This window comes from Siphateles boraxobius, unplaced genomic scaffold (genome assembly GCF_051911475.1).
Source record: "Siphateles boraxobius isolate OS27281-9 unplaced genomic scaffold, OSU_SipBor_1 331, whole genome shotgun sequence".
In the NCBI taxonomy this organism is placed as follows: Eukaryota; Metazoa; Chordata; class Actinopteri; order Cypriniformes; family Leuciscidae; genus Siphateles; species Siphateles boraxobius.
The window spans coordinates 80,001-95,000 of record NW_027508955.1 but is presented as its reverse complement, the minus strand read 5'-3'; the positions used below and the strand labels follow the sequence as shown (position 1 = coordinate 95,000).

The following is a 15,000-nucleotide window of genomic DNA, read 5'->3' as shown; positions in this document are numbered from 1 at the left end:
TTTTAATGTTGTTTATGTGTCTATGTGGTGTTTTTAATACGCTTTAAGACAAATCATGTGTAAATTCATAAGTCGACAGCATTGCTGAGTATTTTCTACTTAAAACTGCAGTGAACCAAAGACAGTCTCAAAAACACGCTTTGAAATCGCTGGTGTTTCTGACGTCACAAACTACCTTGTAACCAATCAGATCAACGTGTGATCGTCAACCAGTGGATCTCTGAGTGAGTGAGTAGAGGCGGTGCTCATTTGCATATTCATAGGACCGCGCATACTAAATGAGGCAAGGGTGTCGAGTTACATTCAAGATATTTTAAGGCATGAAGACATTAAAGGAAAACGTAATTTGTCGGATCAAAGATGAGTTTTAAGGGATACAATTATTGACTACAGGGGGATTTTAAATATTTTGTTTTATCAAAATTCTTTATATTTCTCCATTTTTAATTTGATAATGCTGTTCGCAACGCTTCATTGGGTTGTAGTTCTTTCCCTAACTAAAGCCTTGTACATTCATATAACACTTTTTTTTCTTCAAATCAGAGTTTGTAACGTTATGATTCACCTCGCATCGTTTCATTGCTTTAATCAAGATGAGAAATGAATGGAAAAGTGGGCGGGACTATTGCACTCTGCGGTCATGTGGATCCAGATTATGGACCAATGAGAGTTCAGACAGTATATCAACACATAAACAGAGCAAACTCGTCGCAGATTAGAACAAAACTCCGATTTTAGAGTCATGTCTGGTTAGTGTTTGTGTTCGTATGATGTCAGATGATTTAAGAGCACAGCTGAGGTTTTAAATATACACTCCTGTGAGGTCTTGTCACATCACTTCAACAGCGGCCCGGAGTAACAAGCACAACTGTGATTTCTTCTGTTCTTTACATTATTTATTGCACGTCTACTTCATCAATAAATAAGACCAAGGCAAGTGATATAAATCGCCACGTTCTCAGCAACATTTTTTAAAGATGTGACGTTCAGTTAAAAATACAGAAATGAATAATGATGGGTTTACAAGCGCTCGTGAAGAGAAGCTGCCCAAGGTCTTTCTCAGCGAGCCGTCAGCGAGACTGATGACGAGAGAAACCCATCAGTGTTCGTCGACTAACCTCGGCTTCTGTCTCCACTAATGGCTTAACAAAAAAAACAAAAAAATTTAATTGAAGAAATATCAAAACAAACAATACACATACAATGCATTTCAAATGCTAGGAGGAGGTATAATACTTTACAGAGTGTGCATGCTTGTAAAATTCTAATGGCTTTTTGTTTCTTCGAGGGCAATATTGACTTCACTTCATTTTTAAATTAAGTTTTTTTCCCTGAAAATTTGCATTTGTGAATGTGAAATTTAGCCATCAAAATAAAAAATAAAATAAAATAAGTTTATCTTTGGAGTTTATAGTAATACCTAGTAGAACATCTTTCCACAGTAATGTAAAATTTTCATCAACATTTCCAACTCAAGGACATTTTGGCAAAAAGAAAAAGACACATAAGGGTGTCTCCCCTAACTCGACCTTTACGGCAGAGCCAATCTTACGCTGAGTTACACGCTAACTGGCCATTCAGGTGTCAGTAATGAGCCTGGCCCCGCCCCCAGCTGGCGAGTGAACAGATGCCTGTATGTTCGAGATGTTTGAGAGGAGGAGAATCAGTGAATCTCTCCAGAGCGAGACGAAAGCGCTGGGCTCGACTTCAGACCGGCGAGTGTGTGCCAGGACCGGCCCGGTCCAGATGCTGCCCTGCGCGGCGAGAGATCGGCCTGTTCACTGTGTGTGTGTGTGTGTGTGTGTGTGTGAGCTTTAATCAGACTGCAGGATGTCGAGCTCCAGTCTTCACAGGCTCTGCTCCAAACCAGGAGGATCTTGCACAATATTTGAGGGAATATATTGGATTTCTGTAGAATAGTGAGTGGATGTTCACAGTGACCATTGTTGATATATATATATATCTTTTTTAAATATGTTTTAAAATACTTTATTAACCAATAACAATAATTGTATCCCTTAAAGCTAATTTTTGATCACCAAATTTTCATATTTAAACGCTTTTTCCATGAAAAAATTTTCTTCATGGCTTAAAATATCTTGAATGTAACTCGACACTCTCGCCTCATTTAGTATGCGCGGTTCTATGAATATGCAAATGAGCCCCGCCTCCACTCACTCAGAGATCCACTGGTTGACGATCACACGTTGATCTGATTGGTTACAAGGTAGTTTGTGACGTCAGAAACACCAGCGATTTCAAAGCGTGTTTTTGAGACTGTCTTTGGTTCACTGCAGTTTTAAGGAGAAAATACTCAGCAATGCTGTCGACTTATGAATTTACACATGATTTGTGTTAAAGCATATTAAAAACACCACATAGACACATAAACTAGGGATGGCCCGATACCGATACTGGCATCGGGGATCGGGTCGATACTGTCCTCATATACTCGTACTCGTACTCATAAAAATTCGCCGATACCACGCCCCGATACCACGTACATTTTGCGAAACGAAACTGGCCGCCGCGAGTGCTTTGTCGAGGTGAACTGAGGCATAGGGACGTGCACTCCCAACGCAAAAGAGTGTGGCGCGGCACTAGATCTGATGGCCGAGCGCGAGCGCGGGCGCGGGCGGTAATGCACTCACTCTGTGTGTGCGGGTTCCGGGAGAATAAAACGATTCGCGGGACTCCCGCAAACTTATTAAAACTAATAGATTTTCATTCATCTGTTGCAGAAAAGCAAGAAGAACAACTAAAACAAAATAGAAACGATTTACAGGCCAGAGTTTCTATTCATAACATGTTTGCAGCGTTGAGCGATGTAGCCAATCACAGACATGTGTGTTGATTTCTTGAACGCAATGGCTAATCAGAAGCATTTAAGATAGACTCCCCTCACTGCTCAAAACTTTTTTGTTCACTGCTGAATTCTGTATGCTGGCAAATCCTCTAATTATAACAAACAAAGTGTGGATATTATGAAAGATTCATTGTGCAGTCAGCTTCATTGATAATAACAGATGTGTGAGATCGCGATGAACTGTCAGCTTTTTAGGAATTAGACTATTAAGGGAGCGCACTTTGGGCGCATTCAGTCATGTCAGACCATGCACGCAGTAACTGCTTGCTTTTATGTTAAATTAACAGTGGTTTGTGTGTTAATACATTTATTATTTTACTCATTATTATTTATTTTTAGACTTGTTAAAACAAGCAGAGAAGAAAATAAAAACAGTCTTCTAACCTGTGTTCTAAAATAATCTTCTGTCTTCTTTTCTGGGAGCCTATAGTTACTTTTGCGGTAGAAATATCGGTATCGGTACTCGATATCGGCAAGTACACAAATGTAAATACTCGTACTCGTATCGGTTTGAAAAAAAATGGTATCGGGCCATCCCTAACATAAACAACATTAAAAGCTGGATTTTCAGCACAGGGGGACTTTAAGATTAAAGCAAAATATGCACATATTTAATTATTTTAAGAGCGTAGGGACCCACGGCTTGTTTCGACTCTCTGATTGGTGGAATTTTCTGTACAGCATCATGGGTAATGTAGTTTTTCACCACAAATTCCACTGTTAAACACAATTAAGTTGAAATAATGCAGGCTAATGTTTCAACAGAAGCAAATACCATCGATAAACAACCTTGTAGCTCACAGTACAGCTTTATAAGTTATCATTAAAAATATATTTCCATATGGAGAAATTGAATAGAGTTTTTGCTTCTGGAACCCGACTGTTGCATTCTGTATATATAAAGCACAACAGTGACCATGAATCACTGTGTATAGTGTGAACGAGTCCCTCAGTACTCTCACAATGCCAGTACTAAAATAAAACTATTAATTTTAAGCCATTTATTATAAGAATACAAATAATACAAAATATGCATAACTATTTAAATATATTATAAAAACATTTCAGTATACAAATATTTACTGCAATGACAGAATCAAATCAACTCCAATCAACAAAAATATTTTAAAAAAAATGTATCATTATATTAAATGGCTTTTAATTGCATATGATTGCAGTTGATTTGATTCCGTCATTAACAATGCTTCATGAGCGGTTCGGTCACGGTTCTGCTCTCTGACACGTCAGCTAATGGCTTTCAGAGTGGACTGACGAATTACTTGTCGTGTCTCGCCTGGTTAAGACACGCTTTAAGTGAGACAAATCCACATAAAGACTTAACTGCTGCGTCAATGTGAAAACCACAGCGTAGGGCTTCCCCGATAATTCACTTTCATCGCAGGCTTCAGTCAACTGAGATCTGTTTATTCACTGCGTTCATTAACCTCAAGACACTGTCAATCAGACGACATCATCATTAGTGAAAAACACAAAACACACCACTGATATTCCCTGTCAAGAGCCGACAAAACAGTGATGTCATTAAGGAATTACTGTTTTTTAATGAATGGATCATGATAAATGTATGATGCCGTATGTGATGTTAATGCATGATGCAGAGTGCACTCACACATACAGACACACACACACACACACACACACACACACGCACGCATGCATGCATGCATGCATGCATACACACACACGCACACACACATTCATGCACACATACGGACACACACACACACACACACACATACACACACACATGCATGCACACATACGGACACACACACACACACACACATGCATGCACACATACGGACACACACACACACACACATGCATGCACACATACGGACACACACACACACACACACACATGCATGCATGCACACATACGGACACACACACGCACACACACACACACACGCATGCACACATACGGACACACACACACACACATGCATGCACACATACGGACACACTCACACACACACACACATGCATGCATGCACACTTACGGACACGCACACACACACACACACACACACATGCATGCATGCACACATACGGACACACACACGCATACACACACAAACACACACACACACACACAAACACACATACATACAGACACACGCACACACACATGCATGCATGCATGCACACATACGGACACACACGCACACACATCCACACACACACACACACACAAACACACACACACGCATGAATGTATGCAAACAGACACACACACACATACGGACACACACGCAGACACATGCACACACACACACACACACAAACACACACACACACGCATACACGTATGCATACAGACACACACACACACATACGGACGCACACACACACACACGCATGCATGCATACAGACACACACACACACACACACACACACACTGATATCATCACCATTAAGCTCTTCATAACCATCACAACCCCATAATCTAATAACATTCAGCTTCCATCACCTGTCAATCAGAGAGAAACAGCGCAGAATAAACCTTTCTGATCGACTACAGAACAAAAACATGACTACATTAAGCACTGCTCTTTAATAGGAACACAATATCCTCTTATCATATCAATCAAAGATTAGACATTAATCTGCAATAAAGGCAGCACTCTGGCTGGAGTCAGTAATACGATTGCTTTTATCATTAATATGATGGATTACACAAGTAACGGTGAGGTTTCAACGTGTGTGTGTGTGTGTGTGTGTGAGAAGAACCTCCTGCAACTTTCTTTAAATACATGCAGCTTTGTAAATTGGATCCATTTATTAGGAGCGGATAAGACAGCATTCATTTCACAATGCACTAACACACCGTTCCACTGAGCACACTTATGACATGTGAAAACCAGCTTAAAATACTCAGACATTTGATATAATATGCAAGTTGCATACAAAGTTACACTGAGGGAACAAACATCGAGAGATGGATTTTACAGCCTCTCTGCAATAAAAATGTAAGCTAAAGTAAAATATGCTTTAATAATCACTCAGTTCATGAGGTATGGATCTTTGATCCCTAAAAAAAATGAGTCACATTAAAAAACGAGATTATATTGGAAAAATGTGGAGAGGAGAATAAAGACATTAATAAACGGATCCGTGCAAGCATAAAAGATTTGAGCCATATTTCAGTAAAGACTGTGATTTACTGTTGGGTCATTATGACATGATCACACTACAGAGGGAGGTAATGGGATCATCAATAAGATGGCGCTTGCCTTATAAAAATACCCCTAATAAACGGCACATGCCCAACCCCAAAAACACAGGCCTTTTTCCCTGTTTCTCAGACTCCTCAGTGAATAAGTGTTACACGGTTCCACAAGCCGGATCTTAAACAGGAAAAAGTGTGGCCTTTCATGATCAAAATGCTTTTAAGTCTCCAGACAGCTTGGGTTAACATCAGATGACGAAACTTCATCATCGAATGAATGATGATTTTTTTTTTTATTCTTATAATTTGTAGTATTATGTTTCATGTTTCATGTTGTATTTGTATTTGTATAGTCCACTGGAAGCCTCAGTACCAAAACAAATTCCTTGTGTGTGCAAGCACACTTGGCAATAAAGCTCTTTCTGATTCTGATTCTGAATGTTTTATTTCAGGTAAGCCATCAAAAAAGCTGCTTTGCCGTCACATTACTGGTCTTCTCTAAAGAATGATGTTATTATCAGCAGCAAAATGATTTTATATGATTTCCCTTTTCAAGCTCGGTGCATGACCGTGAAAATAAAAAATATACAGAAGTGGTCTTTTCTGTAGTCTTCACATCGGGCCACTGCAAAGCCAGAAGATGTGTGTGTAAGCTCACACAGATGCCTGTTTATCAGAGACTTTCATACATATCATATAATCACACACACAGAACAGATTCTGAGTAAGAATGTGAAATTATATTTTTGATACCAATTTAAAATGCTTCACATCTCAACGGCTCTATTTGCTCTAATACACAAATGCACTTTAGAGACTGTGCTAGATAAATATGAATATGAATATTTAAAAAGAGCACTCTTAAAAATAAAGGTTCCAAAAGGGGGTTTCATAAATTAGGGATGCATTAGGATGACCATTTTTGGTTTCCCAAAGAACATTTGAGTGATCAGTTTTATGTTGTGAAGAGCCTTTTTTCCACTCTAAAGATCCCAATGAAAAGGGTGTTAAAGGTCCTTAATGCAACCAATATAGAAACTTTATTTTTAAGAGCTTAAGTGAACTGTTGTTTTAACCCAAATTTGGGTCAAATATGAACAAACCTAGCCATTGGGTTACAGTTTTGAAGTATTTTTTAACCCAACGTTTGGGTTCGTCAATATTTGACCCAAATTTGGTTTAAAACAACCCTGCATTTTTTTATCGCAGTTGTTGTTGTTGATGAACTGACTGGATTCCGCATCACCTGAAATCACTGTGATTTATTTTGACTGTGTTAAAGAACACCGCAAAAACAATCACTTTACGCGCAATTACTGATTTGTAAAGTATCCCACAAGTTTACAGAAATCCTTCTTTGCTAAACTCACAGAAACGAGCTTCATACCTTCCTCAGGATCCATTGGATGAGCAGCAGAACGCTCCAGCAGAGCAGCCTCATCGCACCGTTCCTAGAGAACACTAGTCCCGTGTTGAGTGAACATAAACCGGACACAAATCACCAGCCGAAACCCATCCGCGGGGGAAGATCTGCTTTAACACACTGGAACGGTAAACCCGCGCTCTCGGAGTTATCACGCAAAACACGCAGGCTCAGCTCTCGGAGTCCTGGTCATTAGTCAACTGCACATCCATTCGCGGGGTTCGGGTGTTACGGAGGTGAAAAGTTGGTGTGGGAACGAACGGTGGCAAGTTCTTCTGTCAGCTGGAGCTCGCGCTTAATGCCCTCATTACCGCGCGCGTTGCGTGTTTGAAAAAGAAACTGTGTTGCGTTTTCTCTCACACGAAAGCGTGCGCCACCCTTCTCTCTCTCTCTCTCTCTCTCTCTCTACTGCTGAATGTGTGAATATCTCGATTAGGTAAAAAAAGAAAAAACCCTCCCGTGCGTCTTTTATCATATGCTCGCCGCGCGGTGCCAAAAGTTGGCACACACCTCTCATATTCCCATTACTATTATTTTGCATTGAGTAAAAAAAGTTTTCCTGCGTTTTAAAATTTAGACCACATTGTTCCAATTCGAGTTCACAGAATGTGACAGATTAAATTTGAATGGCTTTAAAGTGCATCTTGTCTCACGCGCTGCTCGCGATGTTAAAATATGAAACGCGCAATCTGTGCGCGAGACACATTCCGTTCATGACTTTTCTTTTTCTTATTATTTCAACATCCTTAAGCATCGCATAAACGTACAGAGAGAGGGGGGGTCTGGGGGAGAGATTCTTTATTTTCACCCGAATGCATGCAATCGTGCATGGAGAATGGAGATGAGAGGAAATAAAGCACACCTATAGTAGCGCATAATAATTCAGCAACGCCTCAAAGTTCACGTCCATCTTCTCACATCTGATAGATGGCAGATATTTGATGGCAAGCACTGAAGCCCTTCATCGCCCCCTTGCGAATGACTGACAGAAAACATCTGAATGTAGACTTGCAGGGTTAGAGTTAGAGTTACACTAACCTTAACCCTATGACCGCTTGACTATTATGCATTATTGTGAGATAAAATGATTGATGTAAAGAGAAATGTAAAGAGATACTGAAGCAGAATGCAACCAACAGCATCAGGCAAGAACAAGAACAGCACGAAGGTGAAAATCCTCCACACTTCTAGCACATTTTCTAAGTTAATTGCCTTCATGGATACATATTTTTGGAGCATTGAAATAAATGTTCGGTTGGTTTCGTTTCCATTGGGATCCGGCGGCTCGTGCAGTATTGAAGTTGGCAGGTGAATTTGGCGCGCGCGTTTTCTATTTCTCAGAGAACTAGGCCGCGCGCTTTAGCACAGATGAATGAACATGCCCGGGGAAAATGAGCGCAATTTTCTCACATATCAACTCAACTTTCCACTTCGCTCTCTTCTTCTCTGCAAATCAACACACTCATTGTAGAACGACAAGAGGAGAGAGTTCGCCTCTAACACACGCTCTGTAGCCTATATGAAGTAATACATATATTACATATGTACGAATATACACATATATATTCGTACGAATATACGAAATACTGAAGAGTTGACATCACCATATTTATGCACAAACAATCTATGTCATGCAAAACAATCGTATTGAATATTTTCACCTTGTGAACAAAGGTAAACACACTTTTTAATCATAGTTTGTCATCATAAAACGAATATTTGAATAGTTTTTCCACTTAAAATCCTTTAAAGGACACAATTTTTTTTAGCTAATGTCAATAATTGTTTTTAATGGACATTTTTTCTTGGTTATGTGAAAGTTAAGGGAACATTCCATATAATTCTGCAAACATTATGGGAATTGTAGTATTTGAATGTTCTCTGAATGTTCTCAAAGCAACAATCCGTTTTTTTGGGGGTTAAAAATTACCCAAAATAAATTTTTAAGCAAGAACATAACCAGCCAGTGTTCAAAACTCTCTGATTACCTTAGCTCGACTCAAAACGGTAAGGTTGTAAAAATGTTTTTAATTCCAGTGGTACTGGTGGATTTACGCGCGAAATTCGAGCATGTCTTTGCGTCATTACGATATGATAAGCGATCGTTAGATTTAATCGCGGGATTTACTGCAAAACTTTTTTTCTCTTAGTTGGTCAGAACAAAAGTGGATGTTACTTGTTCAGAGGACATTTTCCATTAAAAATTCTTATGTTGGTCATACATCCAAAAACTATAATCTGTGATAGCGAATGCCAGTATCCACACGGCGCGGTGATTGACAGCCGCACATTCTCCTCAAAACATTAGATTAATCCGCGCAGTGCTGTGACGAGACACAACCCACATAAAGTGGATAATTCGGCGAATAACTGCAATTGCAGATTTCGAACAGAGATGGCGACAAAGAGGAAAAACTACAGGCTGCAGCGTTAAACAAGTAACATTTAATTATCCTAGACAAACGTCCAACTAAAACATAAAAAATGCTCCAGGAACAACGTCTAAATTACGGAGTCTCGCACGTGACATGCAGCAAAAATATGTATATCATGGCCACGAATAAACCAACTGTTCCCACGACTTACCAATACATCAGCACGTTCTACTAATTCATTCCCTCATTTTATTAAATCGTGTGCACAATAAAATAATTAGTTATTTCGTGTTTTTGTGCGCAAATCAAAACGAGGGAGTGAATTATTATATCGTAAGTACGATTCAGTAAAACAAGGGAAAGAATTATTAAATTGTAAGTACGATTTCGTAAAACGAGGAAACAAATTATTATATCGAAAGTAAGTTTTAGTAAAACTAGGGAACAAATTATTATATCGTAAGTACGATTTTGTAAAACAGGGGAACAAATTATTAAATTGTAAGTACGATTTTGTAAAACGAGGGAACAAATTATTATATCGAAAGTACGTTTTAGTAAAACTAGGGAAGAAATTATTATATCGTATGTACGATTTAGTAAAACAGGGGAACAAATTATTAAATTGTAAGTACGATTTTGTAAAACAGGGGAACAAATTATTAAATTGTAAGTACGATTTTGTAAAACAGGGGAACAAATTATTAAATTGTAAGTACGATTTTGTAAAACGAGGGAACAAATTATTATATCGAAAGTACGTTTTAGTAAAACTAGGGAAGAAATTATTATATCGTATGTACAATTTAGTAAAACAAGGGAACAAATTATTGTATTGTACAAACAATTTAGTAAAACGAAGGAACTAATTATTATTTCGTAAGTACGATTTAGTAAAACGATCGTACGCACAATTTAGTAAAACGAGGGAACAAATTATTATATCGTACGTACGATTTAGTAAAACATAATTATTTCGTATGTACGATGTAGTAAAATGAGGTAATGAATTAGCATATCGTAAGTACGGTTTAGCAAAACGAATTATTATATCGTATGTGCGATTTAGTGAAACGAGGGAACAAATTATATTGTAGGCTATGTACGATTTAGTAAAACAATCGTATGCACAATTTAGTAAAACATAGAGAATGAATTAGTATATCGTAAGTACGATTTAGGAAAACAATATATTAAATCGTACATACTATTTAGTAAAATGAGGGAACGATTATATCGTCTGCAAGATTTAGGAAAACGAGTGAACAAATTATTATATCGTACATATGATTTAGTAAAATAAGGGAAGAAATTGTTATATATTCTGCACGATTTCAGAAAACTAGTGAACAAATTATTATATCATACATATGATTTAGTAAAACGAGGGAAGAAATTCCTAATTTGTAGCCATGATATGTATACGTATATATATATATATATATATATATATATATATATATATATATATATATATATATATACTGTCTGCATGTCATATGCAGGGCTCCGTACTAAATAATGTTTTTGTGCTAACGTTTTGAGAACGTTACTAAACACCAGATAACTTTAAATTAACTTTCTATTTACGTCACTTGAAGAACGAGAGAACCTTCCCAGAACATTCCCTGTTAGCTGGAACAGCTCTAAGAATATTATAGATATAAATAAATATTAATTTGTCGAACAAAAAACAACAAAAAAGTTAATTCAAATGAACAACCAAACATCCATGCATGTATTGACTTCCTCACCATTAGTGAAGTGCTGAACGTGCTCCGATTCTTTCTTTTGTTAATAGAAAATTACACTGGTAAAGATTCTCTGTTTAGACTTCCACTGTCGCCAGCAGAGAGAACGCAACAAACAGTAAATCACAATCGCAACGCTAAACGGCTAATTACATCAGTGCAATTTAAAATCAGAACAAGCCAGGTTCACTTTAGAAGAACACAAATCAGAGAGCCCTTAAAATCTATGGTCCACTTGTCAAATAACCTAGCGATGTTTTTCCATGTAAAACTTGCTGAGAACTTCACAAAAAGTCACTATTTTGGTTTGCTTCTAACAAACACAGCTGAAAGTTGAACAACATTAATGTTTTTACACCTGAAGTGAAATAAAATAAATGGTTTTGTGATTCTGCACGCCGGCTCAGTTTTGATGAGAAACTCACATTAGCATTTTGCTGACCTTTACCTTATGATAATATAAACTATCAGCATTATCGATTAGGAAAGAGAACAACACGATACGTTGCTGGGCAGTTCATTTCATTTGTTTGAATAAAAACAGTTTAATATTAAAGGGCCTTCCCGCTTACACTTTCCTCTGGGCTGTTATTGGAGTTTAGAATCACATAATCAAGTTCTTGTGAAGCCGAGATGCGTTTTCTCCTTCTAAAAACATTTCCCGGGTTAAGATATATGTACTTGAAAACTATAAAAGAAATATAGGACAGACTACAAAACAAAAGCCTCCATTATTCCAAAGGTTCCATGAACGATGTTTTGAGAACGATATTAAAGACCAGACAACTTTTGACAAACATTCTATTAATGTTAATATTGATTAATGTTACATTCTGTTAATAAAAATTTCTCAATTTAGGTGGTGCCAAAACATTTTGTGATCTAATCACTCAAACATCATTTAGAAGAAGTCAAAAATATGCATGACCAAGACCTGCTAAAAAACAAAGGTTTTAAAATTAAACTGGTATTTTCTTCTCTATAATGCCGTATATCCGAGTGAAACGCTTCAGGAACAACAAAATGTGGGCGGGGCTTGATTGTGTCTGTGAGGAATTGATTGGATGGTGGTTTGCTATTGGCCGATCTCATGTGAGTGACAGGTTATAGCCCCGCCCTCGTCATCAGAGAAGAGATGCTGCAAGAGGAACTTATTCTCATTCAACATTATTAACACAATAATGATGATGTGCACCGATAAATCATTTAGAATAAAACTGCAATATTACATAAAAACAAGTCAATTTTGATTTCATGGTGACTTTAAGCTGCAACTGTAAAGAAAACAAACATCTGAATGACAAATCTGGAAAATCCCAAACGCATGCACAGAACTTGCTAGTCCAGTTCTAAAATCTATAGCGAACATCTGTGATGCATGTATGTGTAAAAAATGATTGTGATTTTAACGGTAAAAGACTGTTAATTGGTTAACAGAAAGTTTCTGTACTATATACGATGAATAACAGTGATAGATCCAACTGTAAATTTAATGTAATTTTAGAGTAAAATACCGTCAAATTTACTGTTTTTGAAGTGAAAAAGAACAAGTCATTGAATAATTTACGGTGAAAAAACGTAAATATACATTCCCACAATTCCCTGCTATGTATTTTTGTTGAAATTACGGTTTCTTCCGTTATGTACATTAGGGGTTTATGTTACATTTAATGTTGTAAAATTAATGTTCATTGCATTTTTTAAATGTCATGTGTGTTACCATGATGGTGTTTAGTGTTTGTGTGTATTACACTGTGCAGCTTCAATATATTATTATTACATTTCTAGTGATATAAACTGCTTGTCAAGAGCTTAGATTAGTCATGTGACTCCCATCACCACTGTGATTGGTGGTTGTCAGTGTAATACAATGGTATAAAACATATTACTAGCCGACTTCAATAGGTCGGTAAATTAACATTATCAGATACTGAAAAGTGTTTTTTTACGGTATAATTAAGTAAAGTCTGTAAAACCTTAAATGTTGCTAACATATTTTTTTCCGGTAAATTTCTTATTTACCGTACATTTTTTTACAGTGTAGGGCGGGGCTTGATTTAGTCCGTGTGGGAATTGATTGGATGATTGTGGTTTGCTATTGGCTGATCTCATGTGAGTGACAGGTAGCCCCGCCCACATCAGCAGAGAAGAGAAGAGATGCTGAAAGAGGAATTTATTCTGATTCAAGATTATTAACACAATAATGATGATGTGCACCGATAAATCATTTAGAATAAACACTGCAATACATAAAAACGATTCAATTTTGATTTCATGGTGACTTTAATCATCACCCCTTAAATGTAACTGTAAAGAAAACAACCATCTGATTAAAAAATCTGGAAAATCTCAAACAGAACTTGCTAGTCCAGTTCTACAGTGAACATCGGTGATGTATATATATGTGTGTGTGTGTGTGTGTGTGTGTGTGTGTGTGTGTTTGTGTTTGCTGCTATGTGTGTCTCCAGGCTCAGCGACATTCCCGTGATGAGGTGACACAGGACACACATCTCTAATGAGAGCTTTTGTTCGTGTAAAACCCTCATTCCCCCGCTGGCCGTGTGTGTTTCTTGTGTGTATTCATCCTTCTTATGGCCAACTAATATGATTAATATGATTCTAGCCTGTCGTATAGTTGTGTTTGTTCAGATGTATTCGGCGGAGCGCAGAACTGCACGACTGGGATGTTTAGAGGAATTATGATTATATCTTTGTCATTTTAATGCGATTCTGGCCGATATCTCACTGGCTGAGAGACAGACATGTAATGGGTGTCAGGTAGAAGTAGAGGAATGAGATTATATTATATCGCGCTGACAGGAGAGAGAAGTGATTTCTGCACAATTTTTCCTCATTAATCGGCGATACTTCCATGTGTTTCAGAGCGAATCTTCAGGAAGAAGAGCTTCATTCTGGAGACTAGCAGATACATGAATATATAATAGTATAGTAGTAATGTTATATAAATAATAGTAACGTATTAAATAACATAATTAAGATTGAAAGATTTTGCCTAACCACTACTTTTAGATACATTTTAATAATTAGGCTACATATTTTTTTAATAATTTAATGCATGATATTGAAACTAAGAAACGTGTGGGAAAACCTCTAAACAATTCAAGGCAAATAATTCGTTAGCATCAGTTTACCACGGTAAAACACAAGTAAATCTAAATGAATGACATCGCAGGTGTCTGTATATATCAGCAACTTCATCCAATCACAAACGAGTTGAGTTGAGTTGAGTGAGTTTTTACTTTACAGTATATAAAGAGATAGTCCTAAAGTAAGACCTTTCATTCACTGAAATAAATGACCTTTGTGCAAAAGTTTGGGGTCAGTATTTTTTTTTTAAAAGAAATGAATATGTGACATTAAAAGTGACAGT

General features: G+C 37.3%; 1 protein-coding gene across 1 annotated transcript in view; it reads right to left on the bottom strand.

The window, feature by feature from the left end:
* Positions 1-7,833, bottom strand: part of nxph4 (neurexophilin 4) — a 74,259-nt gene extending 66,426 nt beyond the window's left edge. The window contains exon 1 of the mRNA XM_077195628.1: positions 7,448-7,833. Coding sequence (XP_077051743.1) covers positions 7,448-7,501 — 54 coding nt within the window. The 5' untranslated portion in view covers positions 7,502-7,833. The remainder of the gene's footprint in view (positions 1-7,447) is intronic.
* Positions 7,834-15,000: the final 7,167 nt, after the last annotated feature.